Below are 16,818 nucleotides of genomic sequence, written 5' to 3' on the forward strand. Positions count from 1 at the left end.
TTTTGGGGGGGGGGGGGGGGGGGGGGGGGGGGGGGGGAGGAATCATGTCCAAAGTGTCATGTCTAAAAAGTTTTAAGTACATCATATAGGGTGTTAGTGGGATTGAGGTATTTTAATTATTCTATTTATACAATTCCTACAGATAATCAAATTTAAAATCGTGTAGTTGTCAAATCAATTGTCTGACCAACTTGGATGAAGTTGTTGTCATTTGATGCATTAAGAAGTGTTAGGGCATCTATATTAGTAGATTTTTTAAAATTTTTACACGGTAATGTGATGTGAAGGAGTAAGAATGTTGAGAAAAAAAAAATCATCCTGCAAAGCATTGAGTTTTTGCAAATTTGTGGGTCTCAATATTTTAATTAACTAGGCATTAAATGCCGCGTGAAGACCAAAGTCGCGCCCAGTCAAGCGTGTTATTGCGTTAACATGCTAATAAGACTTTTTTTAAAAATAATTTCAGCATTGTTTTTTTTTTCCTCTTTTATCACATTTTTTCTTTCTTAATCACACATCCAAAAACTCTTAAAAACCACACAAAATAATGAAATATCTCACTATTGAGGATGCCCTTATATCAAACCACATAGATAACTCTCAATTGAAATTGTGGATAATTACAAGAAGTTTTATATCACACTATCTCCACAATCATCATTGGTAATTTGATATCTCTCCATTTAGGGTGTGTTTGGAAAACGGGAAAATGACTTTTGAAAAATGACTCATTTTCTAGAAAATACTTTCATTTTTTGTGTTTGGTTGCGTTATGAAAAAATGTCTTGATGTGTTTGATTCATTTTCTGAAAAATTGATAGAATTGTATAATTAAACATTTTAATTGTTTTATTTAGAATATAAAAATATTTATAATAATATTAAAAATAATGTTATTTATTAAAAAAAATTAAAAAAAAACCTCACGTTTTCACAACAAAAACCATACCTATTTTGGCGGAAGGTTGTGTCTGGTTGTGATTGTTGGAAGATCTGTGGAAAATTACTTCCGTCAAATTTTCACGAAAATCATTTTCCTCAAAAACAACCTCATTTTTTTAAGTCAACGGAAAATGATTTCCGTTAACTTGATTTTTCAACCACATCCAAACACTGAAAACCCTGAAAATGATTTCCATAAATCATTTTACAAGTTCCAAAACGCACCTTTACTTGGAATGAAGGGGAATGTGGGGGCATACAACTTAGCTATATTTGTTATTCCCTCGCATCTTCAGCTTCTCCTAATTAAGCAATTATTATGCACTAAATCTGTCCTAATCTTGGTTGTCATATGATTATTAGTGAATCTTAATCATAAAGTGGTTTCAAGTCTCTACAATAATTTTAATAAAATATTAAAATAAAACATTTAAAGTGTGATAAAAGATATATTAATCATTGCATGCATATTAATATGTTTCTTTAATTTTATGATGCATTTAAAAATAATCCCTATTATCTAATCTTATTCACCCAAATACGGCCTACTGCACTATTGAGATAAGCTCGTGCAGGCCCCTATTATCTAATCTAAAAAAAAAACATAATATGTGCCAATCTAGGTTATATCCTTTTTTTTATGCTAATAAATGTATATATTTTATTTTCAATGTTGTACATTTCATTTGTATTTGACAAAATTATACTTATTATATTTTTATTAGACAAAATTCTACACTTACACCATTATAACTATGTAACTACTTGTTTTTTTTTTCAAAAAAAAAAAACTATGTAACTACTTTAATAACTCCATCAATCTTACCATGCATCTACATCTATTATATCTTTTTTATAGTCTTTAATTATCATTTTATTAAAATTATCATATAACAATTATTTTAATTATAGATTATATTTTAATTAAATATATATGAATATCAAGAACAAGCCCTTAGGAAAAAAACTAAGAACCAATTTCATCCTAACATCTGAAAAAATCGGACAAATCATAAAAAAAATTTGAAAAAAATGCGGCGATATTTTCGTAATTATCACCAATTACTAGGCAAACTTGAACACTAAAATCTGCACTTCTCAGAATTTTCAAGTTTGTACATTTAGTATTAACATATTACACACTTAGTATTAAAATATATATTACACATTTAGTATTAAAATATTGTACTTGCAAAAATATAAAACTGTATTGCACTTAGGGTTGAATTTTAGAGTTTATGACTAAGTTTTTTTATTTTATTTGGTTTCAGCTTCACTTTTTACTATTTAGAGTCTAGTATTTACGATTTAGATTTAAATTTTAACTTTTTCATTGATTTTTTTAAATTTATCGAAGATTATATATATATATATATGTATATATATATATGTATATATATATATTTTTTTTAATACTCATGATTGTTTACAATGTAGTATCTATTCTATACTTTCTCAAACATTTTCAGACCAAAGAATCTAAGCCCACCACTGAGGTTCGAACCTATGACCACACATTTGAAATGGTAACCAGGTTTGCATATTTAGTTTTTATTGATTGCATATTTATGTGTATATGAAGTAATCTGAAATGGTAAGGTGAAGTTGATGATAATTATATAAAAATGCTACCGCGTTTTTAAAAATCTGATATGATTCGCCCAATTTTTGCAAATGTAAGACTGAGATTGGTTTTTAGTTTTTTTTCCTGTGTATGTTCTCATGGGATTAGTTTTTTTGGGTGTTATCTTAGTATTATAGTTTTTTTTTTTAATTTTTATAAATATAAATTTTATGAAAATTGTGTTCATTATTATTAAACAAAATATAAATTCTTTCTTTTTCTCTATATTATTCAAATGTGATAATTAAAAGTTATCACTTTAAAAATTTTTGAAATATAATTTGAACTAATTTTTTTATTTTTATTTAGTAATATTTTAATATATATTGAACATGAATTTTCACAAAAATACTAATTAGTATATATATATATATATATATATATATATATATATATATATATATATATATATACACACACATATATATTATCAAGACTTAAAAAGACAATTGGCTAGCTAGCTCGACGTAGAAACCATAGACCGAAGGTCAATGGAGTTGGTTACGTTATCCCACACGCAATACTCTAACACAAATGATCGAGTCCGGAATGAGTGATCAAGTAAAGAAAGATTAAGGCCCTTCTGACAGTTTGATTACATGGTCATCCAATAACATGTTAGAGTCTAGACACGATGATTAAATGCTAGCTTTTGTATATCTAATGAAAAAAAAAAAAAGTTTAATGCCTAATTTGATATCGATGCTCAAATTTAACAATTGAATCCGTATTTCAACGTGTATTATTCAATCTTTATAGGCACTACTATCGTAAAATTCCTAAATTTCTTGACATACAATATAGTTTTTATTAAAGTTTTTTGGTCTTAATTATCATTTGTGACAGCATTCATGTGCATCCTACATGGCGCAACACATTCCTCAACCAAGTACAGCAAAGCCACGCATGTAGAATATGTTTAGTTGTTTACCCACACGTGCAGCCTCGGTCAAAGCGAGGTTGTCCTTGCTGGATCCAGTCAAAGGTCAAAACATTATAGTTTAATCGAATGGTCCTGATTATCTTAATCAAAAGCTCAATGTTCCTCCGGTGGTCGGTGATTTCCGACATCGCACTCTTACGCGGACTGTACGGATCGAATCGTCACCGTCAATCTAAAGCAAGAGAATCATTGGCCGTTGATCACCACGATGCCCATATGTGCAAGAATAAATTATAGTTTTCTTTTTTTAAAAAAATTTGATAAGTGGAGATAAAAGATCTCTTGTAAGCAAATTATATAAATAAGGTGAGAACTTAAGACGGTGAGGTGACTCGTAATTTACCTCTTTTAGTGACTTTTGGATAAGGATTTTAAAGAATTATAATTAGTTTAGTGTAAGTTAAGATACTTAATGTATTAAACATTAATTATGATATAATTTACTGAATTAATCCAATTATAATCATATAGTGATATAGAGGTGTTAATTTGGTTAATAAAAAATTGAATTAACTAAAATCAACTTCACAAACTTTTTCATTTTGGAAAAGTCGTTAATCGAACCAAAATATAATTTACCAAATTAACCTAATTATATTTTCAGTTAATTCAATTAATTGACTAGATTAATAAAAAATTCATATAACATATTTTATAAACTATATTATAAATTATATGAAAAAATTTATCATGCCGATCAATTTGATAACATTTTACATCTGATACCACTCAAATCAAATGATAAATCCATTGAATTTGTATTAGAAATTGAGAGGACGACATTGTCCCATAGTGTCTAATACAAACTCGTTGCATTTTCAAAGTTTTAAGACTTTGCATTGCATACAAGAGGCATGATGTTGATCGCCACTATATGTGTGTGTGTGTGTATGTGTATATATATATGTGTGTGTGTGTATACATATATATATATACACACACACACAAACACACACACACACACATATATATATACACACACACATAACTAATTTGATGAATTTTATAATTTTCACCAACAATTCGGTTACTAACAAAATTAATCAATTAATTCGATTAATGGTTAACCGAAACGATTTTGGTTAATTGAACACCACTACAATCTTATATATTATTTTTTTGTTATATCAAATATTATCCGCATCGGTATCGATAACTATGATACATTAGATATATTATATATGATTATACTTAATATTATCACAAAAAAAATTAATAAATGTGAATATCAAAATATAATATTATTGATCGAGCGTGCAATCTTGCATGTGCAATCTATACTAATAAAATGATTTTTTTTTTTAAATGGCAAAAAGTTAGGTCCAGCTAAGCAGCATTGCTTAGTGTTCCACACATCTGGCACCATGTGAGTTGTGACCGGCTGAGCTGGTTAAGTTGTGATTAACCGTTAAGAGAATCATTAACGTTCAAATTTTATTATTATTATTATTATTATTATTATTATTATTATTATTATTATTATTATTATTATTATTGCATAGTTAATACGATCCCAACATGAGGGTAGGTTGCACGTGCTATGTCTGGGAGAATCCCAACTTGTAAGATCTGACTAAGATGGATGATAAAAATAATTTTTAAAAAAAAATTGTCTAAACAAATTATGAGTTTGGTTTTCTTTTATAGATTGTAGTGCTTTTCAAATTTTGACTTTAAATCGAATTTGAGGAAATTTTTAGCATCTGTATCTTAGATAATGAGAAATTACTTTTAGGAAAATCGAAACTTAAAAAAAAAACCTTGAATCACAAGTAATTGATTTTTTTTTTAGTATTACTGAGCCTATTACAATATAGTATATGTTCATAACTATGGTTCAAACCAATGATTTTTCATTTAGAAAAGTCACTTCGTGCCACTTAGACCAGAAGGTCATTTCTTAATTAGTTTTATTTAGTTTACAAGTCAAAAACCCAAAACTAGGACAAAATTCGAGTAAGGTGGAAGTTTTTTTTTTTTTTTTTGGTAATACTTATAGAAAAGTAACAATTTATGTCAAAAACTCAACTATTTATAAAAATAAAAAGTAAAAAATTAAAAGGTTATAAAAATAAATAGTGTATGATATTTTTCAATTTAAAAAAAATGGTGTCATGTGGAATATCTTGCAAGTATTATTTATACAAATTGTAATCCCAAACTTAAGGGTTCATCACTACTCTATGTAAGAGATAAATCGTAAAATGTATATTATTATTATTATTATTATTATTATTATTATTTCTTTCTTTTTTGGTAAGATTCAAATTTTGCACCTTGCGGCTACTAACAGAGTTAAACTTATGAATTTATTTTGAATTGGTTAACCAATTGAATTGTGATAAATATTATTTGAATATAGGGTGGGGTGGATGTAGGGAATTTCATTTAGAAGCATGCTTGGTTGGCTCTTATCATATACCTAACCTAATCAAATCATTGCTTTAAATTATTAACGAGGGCATATGGCATATCTAAACCAACTATAATTGAAATATAAGTAGAAAAGTTCTTCTTGTCTCCTTAAAAGATTATTTTGATAAACTCTCCATTTTTACTTTTATTTCCATACTCAAATAGTCACATTGAGGAGTAAAAGTAAAGATGTAAAAGTAATTTTTTTTTTTTAAATTCAAAACTTCTCTTATTTTCTTTTATTGGCATAATGCTTAATGACATTAGAGTAAGAGGCACCAAAATCTTTTTTTCTTTTTTAATGAAATAATTTCATAAATGAAGATCATCAACAAGGACATAAAAAAAGAGTTGCAATGGGTCTTCTCTCCACACCTTACGATCTACAATGAACAGGACTTCCTAGCTAGCAAATGGACAACCTTGTTCGCCAATGTATGATATCACTTTTTATAAGTGCCCCAAAATCTTTTTCATGCTCATATTTCAAGTGGAAAATAAAAGACAAAAAGTTTCATGTTTTACTATGGTATAACTTTTTATGCATGACATCTAAATATTTGAAAACTTTCCAACGTAGTAAAGTCATTAAATGTATGTGTATATGAAGTGCATATATAAAATACTGGTGTTAATTTCTTAGTGAAGTTGAATTAGTGAACTATTTTATTTTTAATATGACCACATGCTATCATACATGGACTAATTTTGTTCGTGTAGCACAAGTAAAACCTTATTAAAGCATCCTCAATAGTTGTTGTTCTTTAGGAATTTTTGCAGGTGTGACTAGCAAAGAAGAGATGGAAGGAAGGAAGAAAGAAGGAAATATTAAAAAAATAAAAATAAATAAAAATAAAATAAAATAAAATAAAGAGCAAATTTGATCCAAAAAAAAAAAAAAAAAGATCTTACACGAAGTTGCACAAAACGGGTGTTGCGTAGCTTCTTCTCCACACGGGCCCCATATTTTCAAACCAAAAACCCTTCCTCTTGCAAAGCACTCTCATTGTAATTTTTTGGTCACATGGATTATTGAAATTCTTATAAATATGAAAAATTTTATAACATTGTATGACCCACAAAAAGGATAAATAACATCAAATAAATGTATTAGTTTTTTGTCAATCTTCAAAACCTTAAAGTGATCTGAAATATTTTTTTTTGGTAAATATACAGGGTTTTTCTCTCCGTCCGTTTAACGGTCCGAGGTCACCCACGTTCGCTCCAGGAGGCACGAGAGCTGGCCCAGGATGAATCGTCACTTGTGGGAATTGAACTCAGGTTCACAAAGAGAACTCACTTGCCACTTGAGCTACCCCACTGGGTTAAAGTGATCTGAAATATGGCTGGCATAAAATGGCCAATTTCTAGTTAGAGGTAGGAATAACAGATTCCATTTCAAAGTGGGAGATAACCAGATAATGGCTACCAAACCTTTAATATATATCAGGGAAGACTTGATCCTTCTATTATTCCCTTTCCATATTTTATCATCAACTATTAATTTTGAAACATTTAGTGCAAAAATATATTTTGTTGTCACATTTGGCCCCGCTATCCAAATCTCCAACAATTACTTGCCAAAAAATATAAATTTTCTTATTCAAAGTTACTTACAACTATTACAAGTGCAAATTTTAATAATAGCATTGTATATTTTGAATGGATAAATTTTCTCTTATAGCAACCTCATGAGAAAATTTTGTCAATAAGAACAAATGTGACAACAAAGGCATAGCACCAAAAGTGACAAAATTAATAGTTAAAAATCAAATATAGAAGGGAAGAATAATCGAGGGACAAAAGTGGCAATAGCTCTATCTGAAACTAAACAGACCAAAAAAAAAATCAAAATTGATACCTTGGACAATTCAAAAACCGAGAACTAATTTTGACAATGTGAGGATTAAACTTGAACTTTTCTCATACTATAAGCTAGCTTTAAAAGGGTATTCTACTGAGGTATCTGTTCTGAGTGTGAGAAGGGAGTTGTATGGCTGAACAAACCACATCACTTGTCTCATTTTGGCTTAACAAGTTTTTCTTGCTATTGTGATCATCAAGAGTCTTATGAGCCCATACCTACATGAAAGCAAAGTGATTAATGGACACAAAAAATAAATGAATAAATTCAAAGCAAGTGCAAAGCATTTGATTCAGCAACAACAGGAAGACAAAATATGCTTTCAGGAAAAATACACGCACGCAGAGCGAACGCAGGTCGCAGGCAGCCAATTGGAGATCCAAATGGCAAAAGGTGTCGATAAAATAATCTGTATGACAGATTTGGCAGAAGATTTTCTTGTAACAGTCTTTTATCATTCTAAAAATGATAACCGACTATACATTCAGAGATGGTTTTCGTCAATTTTGATAGCTACTTCTTCCACACGTAATATTGTTTTCAGAGAATGACACAGTATGATATCACTTTGTTTATACAACTGGTATGTTTCCCTTAATGCCAGAAAATGATATCTGAAAAAGACAAGGGACAAACCTGACAACATTCACTTTCCAGCACCTCCGCCATGATCCGCAATAAATACATTCTCATGATTGTAAAGGTTCATATATAGTCACCATTTTGTATACCATTATTCCATTAATCACCGCAGGCTCCAAATCCATCAACAAAGCCCGTGGAATATAGTGTTGATCATCAGCTTGATAGAAAAATACATCCTTTCTAATTTCTATCCCCTCCCTGAAACAGTGTATTCAGCACTTTAAACACAATATATATCCTCTTCTAGCTCAAGGGTGTAGTTATGTGTAAGTTTCAAGCCTTGTAATTTTCCGTCTTTATTGGTAAACAATCAAGCATGACATGTGTGGCTAGACATCCATTCCAACAAGAGAGTGGTTTCATTTCATGCATGTCAGTTTAGAACATAAAGCTCAATTTGAGAAGAGCCACAGTGTATTGGTCTTTGATCATAATCTAAGATGATATTGGACTATAAAAACAACTTTCCTTTGATTCTTGTAGATACTCCAAATATAAGAAAAACAAGCAATAAGTAGCAAATCCTAGCTCTCCATATAGCATTGCCAAACAAGTTTAGTATGCATTCTGTTGTAGAAATTGACTTTGCATGAGACACATACAATACACAATAAGCAGTACATAAGTTATAGTACTGCACAAAATTGATCAAGTGCATTAAAAGTCCATTTCTTGTACAACCTTGTAATTTGCATCAGATATCAATCAACTATATGAACAACCCAAATAAGTTCAGACAAATGAAGCTAAGTCAAGAAACATTCAGCATAATTCAAGACCACTTAATCAGTTCCATTGCAATTTGGGACGAAATGGGCCTAAGAACTTGAAGAATGAGCAGTACATAATACATTTGAACAATAAATAAATACATGCATGCATACACATGTTACACAGATAGGAGTATGCAGGCAAAGTGAGATAGTGAACCTGAGTGGATAAGTCCTAGAAAATTCCATCCTTGGCTCCTTGCTGTTGCCGTGCTCAAGGCAGAGGTGCTTCTAGAATTCCATTCCACTCTAATTCCTGCATTATTCCACTTGCAGTGTGATGATTTATCTTGGCATGTTCATCTTCTTTCCTCTTCATCTTAAAGGAGAAAAACTGAACCGGTCTTCTAGGGTTTCTTTTTATCTTCTTTAGGAAAAAGGAGGGAGGGAATTGCAAGGTTTCTGCTAAAATCTTGAAGCGCTTGAGAACTAGGGTGCCAGCTTAATCATTAAGTTTAAATACTAAATCAAAGCTAAACCAAAAGACTTGATTTGACAAGAAAATTAGAAACTAAAAACACGTCAATATTTTGATTGTAAATTTAGATCAATCAAATTAAATATATTTAGTTCAATTTTTTGATAGTTAAATTTATGTCCACCGCTAATATGGAGTATTATCAGGTTGCTTTGACTTCCAATGATGATTTTTTCTTCATGCGAAATTTTGTTCTTAAATGCCAGTCAATCAATGGGAACCCAAAGACTTTATATATGTGAAATAAGAAATAATTAGTGCAGTAAATATAATTTTAATTACCTAACTAATGGGCATTAGAATTTAAATTATAGATTTTTGTGAACTATAAAGTAACTTGAAACATTGGAAGACATTAAGAATCTATTCAAACTCTCTCTCTCTCTCTCTCTCTCTATATATATATATATATATATATATATATATATATATATATATCAAATTGAGTTTTTGAGGTTCATCCCAAGAAAACAACATTTTGGCATAAAACATCACTATTAGGCCATTGCATTCATGGCCAAAACAATAGAGAACTTGACTATTTAACTTGACTACTTCAATTAGACAGTCAATTCTATACACAAGTAACAACAACAGAAACTCAGAAAGTATTAGAAAATCTATAAAGATTATTTTGTTCTATTTTATTTTTTGGGTACATCTGATAGGGGATGAAGGTGGTGAGATTCACACTCAAGTCTAATGCTTAGAATGGAGTGCAGTTTACCACCAAGGCACCAACCTATGCCTGAACCCCTAGTCTGCTATCCTTCACATGGCAGCTTTTTCTCTCTCCACCTTCACGTGAAGCAATAGATGCTCTTGTTTCATTACAAAAGCTCTTCATGTGTCATGTGATTCACAGTGTTCTGTATGCATCAATAGGCTTGCAAAATTGCACTACTAATTCTTATTTGGCTCATGTGAAAAAGCTTTTTCTGCATCAAAGTAGTTTCATTTAAGTAATTAATTCCATTAACATTGTACTTTCTCAAACAAATTTTTTGCACCTTTACTTGCTAAACTTTCACTCTATGCCCTCAACACATTATCAATTATCAACTATAGACTATGGAACCAAAAAACATGCTTGAAATTTACAATCTATTAACCCACTTCAAAAAAGAAGAGGAGAAAGTGAAATTCTGATTATCAATATTTTACCTTGTATTCTTGTAGACTATATCAACATTTTGAAGGGTAAAGATCTCCGCACAATTTGATTGCTATGGTTGTGTGATCTGAATCATTCAGCTGTGTCATACTGTCATAACCATAGCCCTGCATTTTCAACAATGACAGCGCCATCATGTCAATCACCAGCTTCCTAGAGCAGGTAAATGTCCCGAATGCATCAATGAGCACAACAGGAACTAGCAAACCACTGGTCTGCAAACATTTTCAACAACTATTTACAATTTCCATTTCGCAGTAAGCCTAAAGATAAAAGGATAACAACAAATTCTGTTACCCGTTGGAACACTCTAGCTGACTAGCTAAACAGAAATAGTTATAACAAGAATCTGCACTTATTTTACATTTAGCATATTGCTTAAAGTCAAGGCAATCATGTGATAGAGTTACTTAGGTGCAAAATATCTCAAGCATATAACAAATGAAGAAAACTCTGGATGAGGGATCAAAAGCTGTAACAGACCTACCAGTGGGTTCAGGAATCAGGATTTGAAATCCATTAGAAAGCTGTATGCATGCAGTAAGGGACTACGGGCACTCCTTTTTCCCTGCAATTACACAATTAACGCTATACATATGTTCATAGAGATTGAGAAACTTAGATTACAGCATTTAAGATCATCAACAAAAAAGTTCTGTTTTCTATGGTTACTTTTCACAAACAGAGTACCGGAAAGTCCTGAAGTAATGCAAAAAAGCAATTTGCATCAAATTTGTAGGCCAATAATGTGAAGTACAATAGAGGTGACACTGAAACCTTTCCCTAATACATTTACAGGGCACAAGCTTTTCCAAACTTGCATCCAACTAATATCATGTAATATACTCCAGAGCATTTATGGTTTTGTTAAATGCAATTCAAAAGTCTATACTCCATAATGATGAGGAATCAAGAGCCATTTAAAAAAAAATATGTAACAATTGAAATAATGATCTATTCTCAACAACACACTCAACACATTCAACAAGCAAAATACCTCTCAGCTATAGTGGTTAATTAGAGGAATCAGAAAATAACAATAGCAGAAAAAAAAATTACCTTTTTCATTAATCACAAGAAAAAAAGTAAATTTTCCAAATCAAAACATAGAGAAAATATATACAAGTAAATAAAAAAAAGCATGCATGTGCAAAAAGAATAAGAAAAAGAAGCGCAAACAAGCAAAATCTTATTTTACCTGTAATAAATCCAAAGAATTTGAATGTAGCCTGATTACTCGGCAATCTTCCGATTGGAGAAGGACAAAAGAGCTGGCAACCATCAAAAGTGCTTGATAGTTTAAAATATTATGTTTTTACAAGCCCTTCTGTTTGCTCAAGAAGTCCCTCTATCAGCATTGTATGTGTTTGAGAATGAATCTGACAACCATTTTTTTCCATGATGACTAAAAGTTCAGAGCATATATCAGAAAGCCCCCTCTTAAGTAAGCCATCAATTAATAGTTTCCATGCAACTTCATCATTATTGTAACCACAATTAAGAAGCTTCAAGAAGGCTTCCTTAGCCTTCTCATTCTTTCCTTCATAATAAAGTCCACATACAAGGAGATTGTAGGATTCCAAATGTGGTAAAAAACCACGCTTAACCATTGTATCAACTAACTTTGTTGCATCATCATACATTTTCAACTTGCAGCAACATTTTACCAGTGTATTATAAATATCTTCATCAGGAGACATTCCGCAGTTTTTCATATGATCAACAAGTCTCCAAGCTTCTTCAAGGCGTCCTTCTGTGCATAGCCCATAAGTCAGTACATTATAAGTATTTTTGTTAGGAGGACAACCACATTCCACCATTTTCTCAAACAATTTAACAGCAGTATCAAACTCCATTTTTTTCCACACATCCACAACATTAATGGAATCAACTTCTATCCTACTGACACCTTTTCCTATCTGGTTTTCATGAAACAGATGCTTGATTAAAATGGTATAGGTATATGGAGAAGGCTCAAATCCAGCATCAACCATGGATTTAAGAGTATCAAAGGAGCGATCTAGTAATCTCAAACGTCCATACCCATCCATTAATGCTGTGTAAGTCATCAAGTCTGGTCTGACACCATCCTCTATCATTTTTGACATCAAATCTTCAGCTTCTTCCAACTTCCCTTGGTTGCAATATGCAACAAGAAATGAAGTGTAAGTGCAAACATCAGGTTTATATCCCAAGGACACCATTGAATTAAATACCTCATAAGCATGGTGAAAATCATTATCTTTTAGCATTTTCTCAATCAGAATACTGTATGTAACTACTGTGGGTTTGACACCTCTTTCTTCCATAGTTTCCAACAATAGAGTTGCTTCATAGAGCTTATTCTCTTGACATAAACCACTAACTATTACATTATAGGTGCTTATATTTGGAAAGCAATGTTCATCAAGCATTCTTTTGAACAAAGTTAGGGCAACAGCTACCTTTTCTACTCTGCAATAACCATTAATCAGAGCAGTGTATATAACTTCATTTGCCTTAATTCTCTTCTCCTTCAAAGAGTCAAATATAGATTGAGCATGTTCAAGACAGCCTTTTTCACATAATGCATCAATGAGAGAACCATAGGTCCACTCATCGGGGAGCACATCACTCTCACCCATCAATGTAAGCAATCGGAAAGCACTATCAATATGACCCTCACTACATTGTCCATGGACCAACAAATTGAATGTTACAACAGATGGAGACAACTTCTGCTCAAGCATCTTATCAAGTAGTCCCATTGCCTTGTGCACCTTTCTCACCCGACAATATCCTGAAATTAACTCATTATATGTACGTACATTTGGCTTACACTTATTTAATTCCATCAAGTTAACTATCTCCAATGCAGCATCAACATTTTGCACTTTACAATACCCATCAATCAAAGCATTGTATGTTACTACATTGGGAACTAGACCCCTTTTCCCCATCTCATCTAATAATCTTCTTGCTTCATCAAGCCTATTGTCTTTACACATTCCACTAATCAGAACAGTGTAAGTGTGGGCATTTGGTTGACAACCTTTCTCCACCATCTCATGAAACAAATTCAATGCTTCCATTTCCCTATTCAATTTGCAGAATGCATCAATTAGAATAGTATAGGTCCGTACATTCCGACAACAATGATCATTCTCCATTTGTGAAAACAGTTTCATCGCATCATCTACTCTCCTTGCTTCACACAGCCCATGTATCAAAATGTTATAGGAAACATGATTCCTTTGACAACCCTTTTGAGGCATTTCCTCAAAAACTTTGCATGCACTATTTACATCCATTTTCCTACAATGCCCTAAGATAAATGAGGTGTACGTATGGACATCTGGCCTCAACCCAGCTTGACAGATCTTATTCAAATACATCTCGGCTTCAGTCACATCACCCAATTTACAATATGCATGTATCATAGCATTAAATGTGTAAATATTAGGTGAAAGCTTATCCTTCAACATCTCAGAATACAGGCATTTCATATCCTCAATCAACAAAAACCTCGACAAAGACATTAACATCATGTTACAAGACTTAACATTGAGCTTAAATTTAAATCTTAATCTACTGCCATCATCATCGACATTATTCATTTCCCTCAGCAAACTCAACACAAATTTCGCGTCATCGGGGCTTTCGCAGGATTTAATCATCAAAATGCGGATTCTATCGGCGGGCATGAACAGCTGATGGGATATAAGAATGTGCAGGAGTGAGAAATAGGACCGCACATCAATCCTGAATGAGGGGACACGGGAGAGATAATCGAAGAAGGCGATGGCAGTGTGGGGATCGAGAGACGGGTTCCGGGAGAGGAAAGAGGATAGGTGAGAAGGTGACAGAGAAGTTATGAGCTTCTTGAGAGAAGGGTTTTTCTGCCAATTTGGGCGGGAGAGGAGAGAGAGGAGTTGAGAAGAGAGATCCGTCGATGGAGAAGAGTCCTCGGAGGTTGAGAGAGGCGAAGAAGCGATCGAAAACGACAAAGGTTTGAAGAAAATGGAGGACAGGAATGGCTGACCTGAGAAAAATGACGGAAGAGGTGGCGGCTTGACGGTGGTGGACGTGGCGGCGGCGGCCGCGACGGCCGATCTTATCATTACCGGAAATTCCCTTTTCAAAATAGGGAGAAAGAAATGAGAGAGAGAAGCAGAGGGAGGGGCGATGGCTTCCACTTTTTAGGTTTTGAGTTAAGCACAACTGTTTCTCTAATCTTTCTCTAGCTAGTATTTTTACTCGAATTTATTATAATTAAATAAATAATATTTTAAATTTAAAAATATTTAATTGTCTTCTTGTCAAATTAATTAAAATAAATATTTAACTAATTTTATTTAGGAAAAATATTTGATAAATTGTTAATCGTATAAAATTCACGGAGGGAAAATGGCTAGAAAAATGATTATATTATTCGTGGAAGAATTTTGTTTTTGTTTTTGTTTTTTTTTTTTTTAAAAGGAAGGAGGAGTAAATGCGAGATCATTAGCTGATCCTCACGATATTTGAGCTTCCCAAAGACCGAGTTCATCTTGACGCAGCAGCGACTTTATTTCCCTAGGTGGTTCATTAATTCATCTGCAATCTTCATTCAAAGATATGCTTCTCTTGGCTAAGGCATCCGCCACTCTGTTTTGTTCCCTTGGGATGTGGCTGAGCTTGATCTCCCATCTTCTTTTCTTTAGGTTTCTGCAGAGTTCCACAATGTTCCTAGCCGGTCCGTCATAATCTTCACTTCCATTTATCAGGTTGATTGCCCTAGCACAATCGGTTTCCAATTCCATTCTTCGATTACCCTTCTCCCATGCATTCTACATCCCAGTATGTATTCCCCACAGCTCAGCTTCTAGCGATGTACAAATGTCGTTCTTCCTTGCGAAAGCTCCTAGGAAAGCTGCCTCTGCATTCTGGAATACACCTGCACTCGTGGAAGGATTTTGTTATAATAACGTTTCAATATACGAATTTTAGATCCGTGTATTCTAATGTGAGTATGTCATTGGTATACTAATAGAGTTAGCACACTTGAGACAATTAAAATATTCTTGGCAGGTAAGTCTATCATTTAAGTACACACTCTCTAGTCTCCACTACAAATATGCAATTATGGTAATCGGTGTGGCATTCTTTAGTGTTCTTGCAATGTTTCCAACCATTTACTCCTTGTTGAGTTCCAAACATAATAAATTTTACACTTTGACTATGAGGTTGACTAGGGACGAAAATTTTCTATCACCGTCTTGCCCCATTGTGACGTTGTCATCCTTTGAGTTGGACCTTTAATTTAGAGTTAGGCCAAGACAATTGGTGGTCAATATTTGCGAATCACTATTTAGGCTTGCAATGTAATTGGTTTGAATTAAAGTGCTTGGACTAGACTATGATAATTTATTTTTTAGAGAAATCTCTAACTTTTTATTTTGCTAAACAATGCCTTTGTATTTAGTCTTAAAAGTGAAAAGACAACTAAATCAAGTAACAAATGCATAGTTAAAGATCTAATATAATCAAGGTATACCTGATGTTTGCCCTTGCTTACATAGACCCATATTTTTGTAGGTTTCGTTAATAGGTTAATGCCACGCATTAGTGATTTGATTTAGCCCTAGTTAGGTTTTTTTTTTTTTTTTTTTTTTTTTATACCTGATGTTTGCCCTTGCTTACATAGACCCATATTTTTGTAGGTTTCGTTAATAGGTTAATGCCACGCATTAGTGATTTGATTTAGCCCTAGTTAGGTATACCTGATGTTTGCCCTTGCTTACATAGACCCATATTTTTGTAGGTTTCGTTAATAGGTTAATGCCACGCATTAGTGATTTGATTTAGCCCTAGTTAGGTATACCTGATGTTTGCCCTTGCTTACATAGACCCATATTTTTGTAGGTTTCGTTAATAGGTTAATGCCACGCATTAGTGATTTGATTTAGCCCTAGTTAGGTTTTTTTTTTTTTTTTTTTTTTTTT

The 16,818-nt window shown here is 32.3% G+C and overlaps 1 protein-coding gene across 2 annotated transcripts; it reads right to left on the reverse strand.

Moving 5' to 3' along the window:
• Positions 1-7,671: 7,671 nt before the first annotated feature.
• On the reverse strand, positions 7,672-15,039 carry LOC116029494 (pentatricopeptide repeat-containing protein At5g65560). Of its 2 annotated transcripts, none has more exons than XM_031271547.1 (6): positions 12,054-15,039; positions 11,343-11,423; positions 10,846-10,962; positions 9,364-9,459; positions 8,425-8,631; positions 7,672-8,006 (listed from the first exon to the last, which is right to left on the reverse strand). In XM_031271547.1, exon 1 carries the CDS (start codon positions 14,953-14,955, stop codon positions 12,163-12,165), a length of 2,793 nt encoding a protein of 930 aa, XP_031127407.1. In that variant the 5' UTR covers positions 14,956-15,039; the 3' UTR covers positions 7,672-8,006; positions 8,425-8,631; positions 9,364-9,459; positions 10,846-10,962; positions 11,343-11,423; positions 12,054-12,162. The 2 variants fall into 2 exon arrangements, with proteins under 2 accessions (XP_031127407.1, XP_031127406.1); XM_031271546.1 differs by having other exon boundaries at positions 10,846-11,070.
• Between the last annotated feature and the right edge of the window lie 1,779 nt (positions 15,040-16,818).

The sequence above is a fragment of the Ipomoea triloba genome, chromosome 9 (assembly GCF_003576645.1).
Source record: "Ipomoea triloba cultivar NCNSP0323 chromosome 9, ASM357664v1".
Lineage (NCBI taxonomy): Eukaryota > Viridiplantae > Streptophyta > Magnoliopsida > Solanales > Convolvulaceae > Ipomoea > Ipomoea triloba.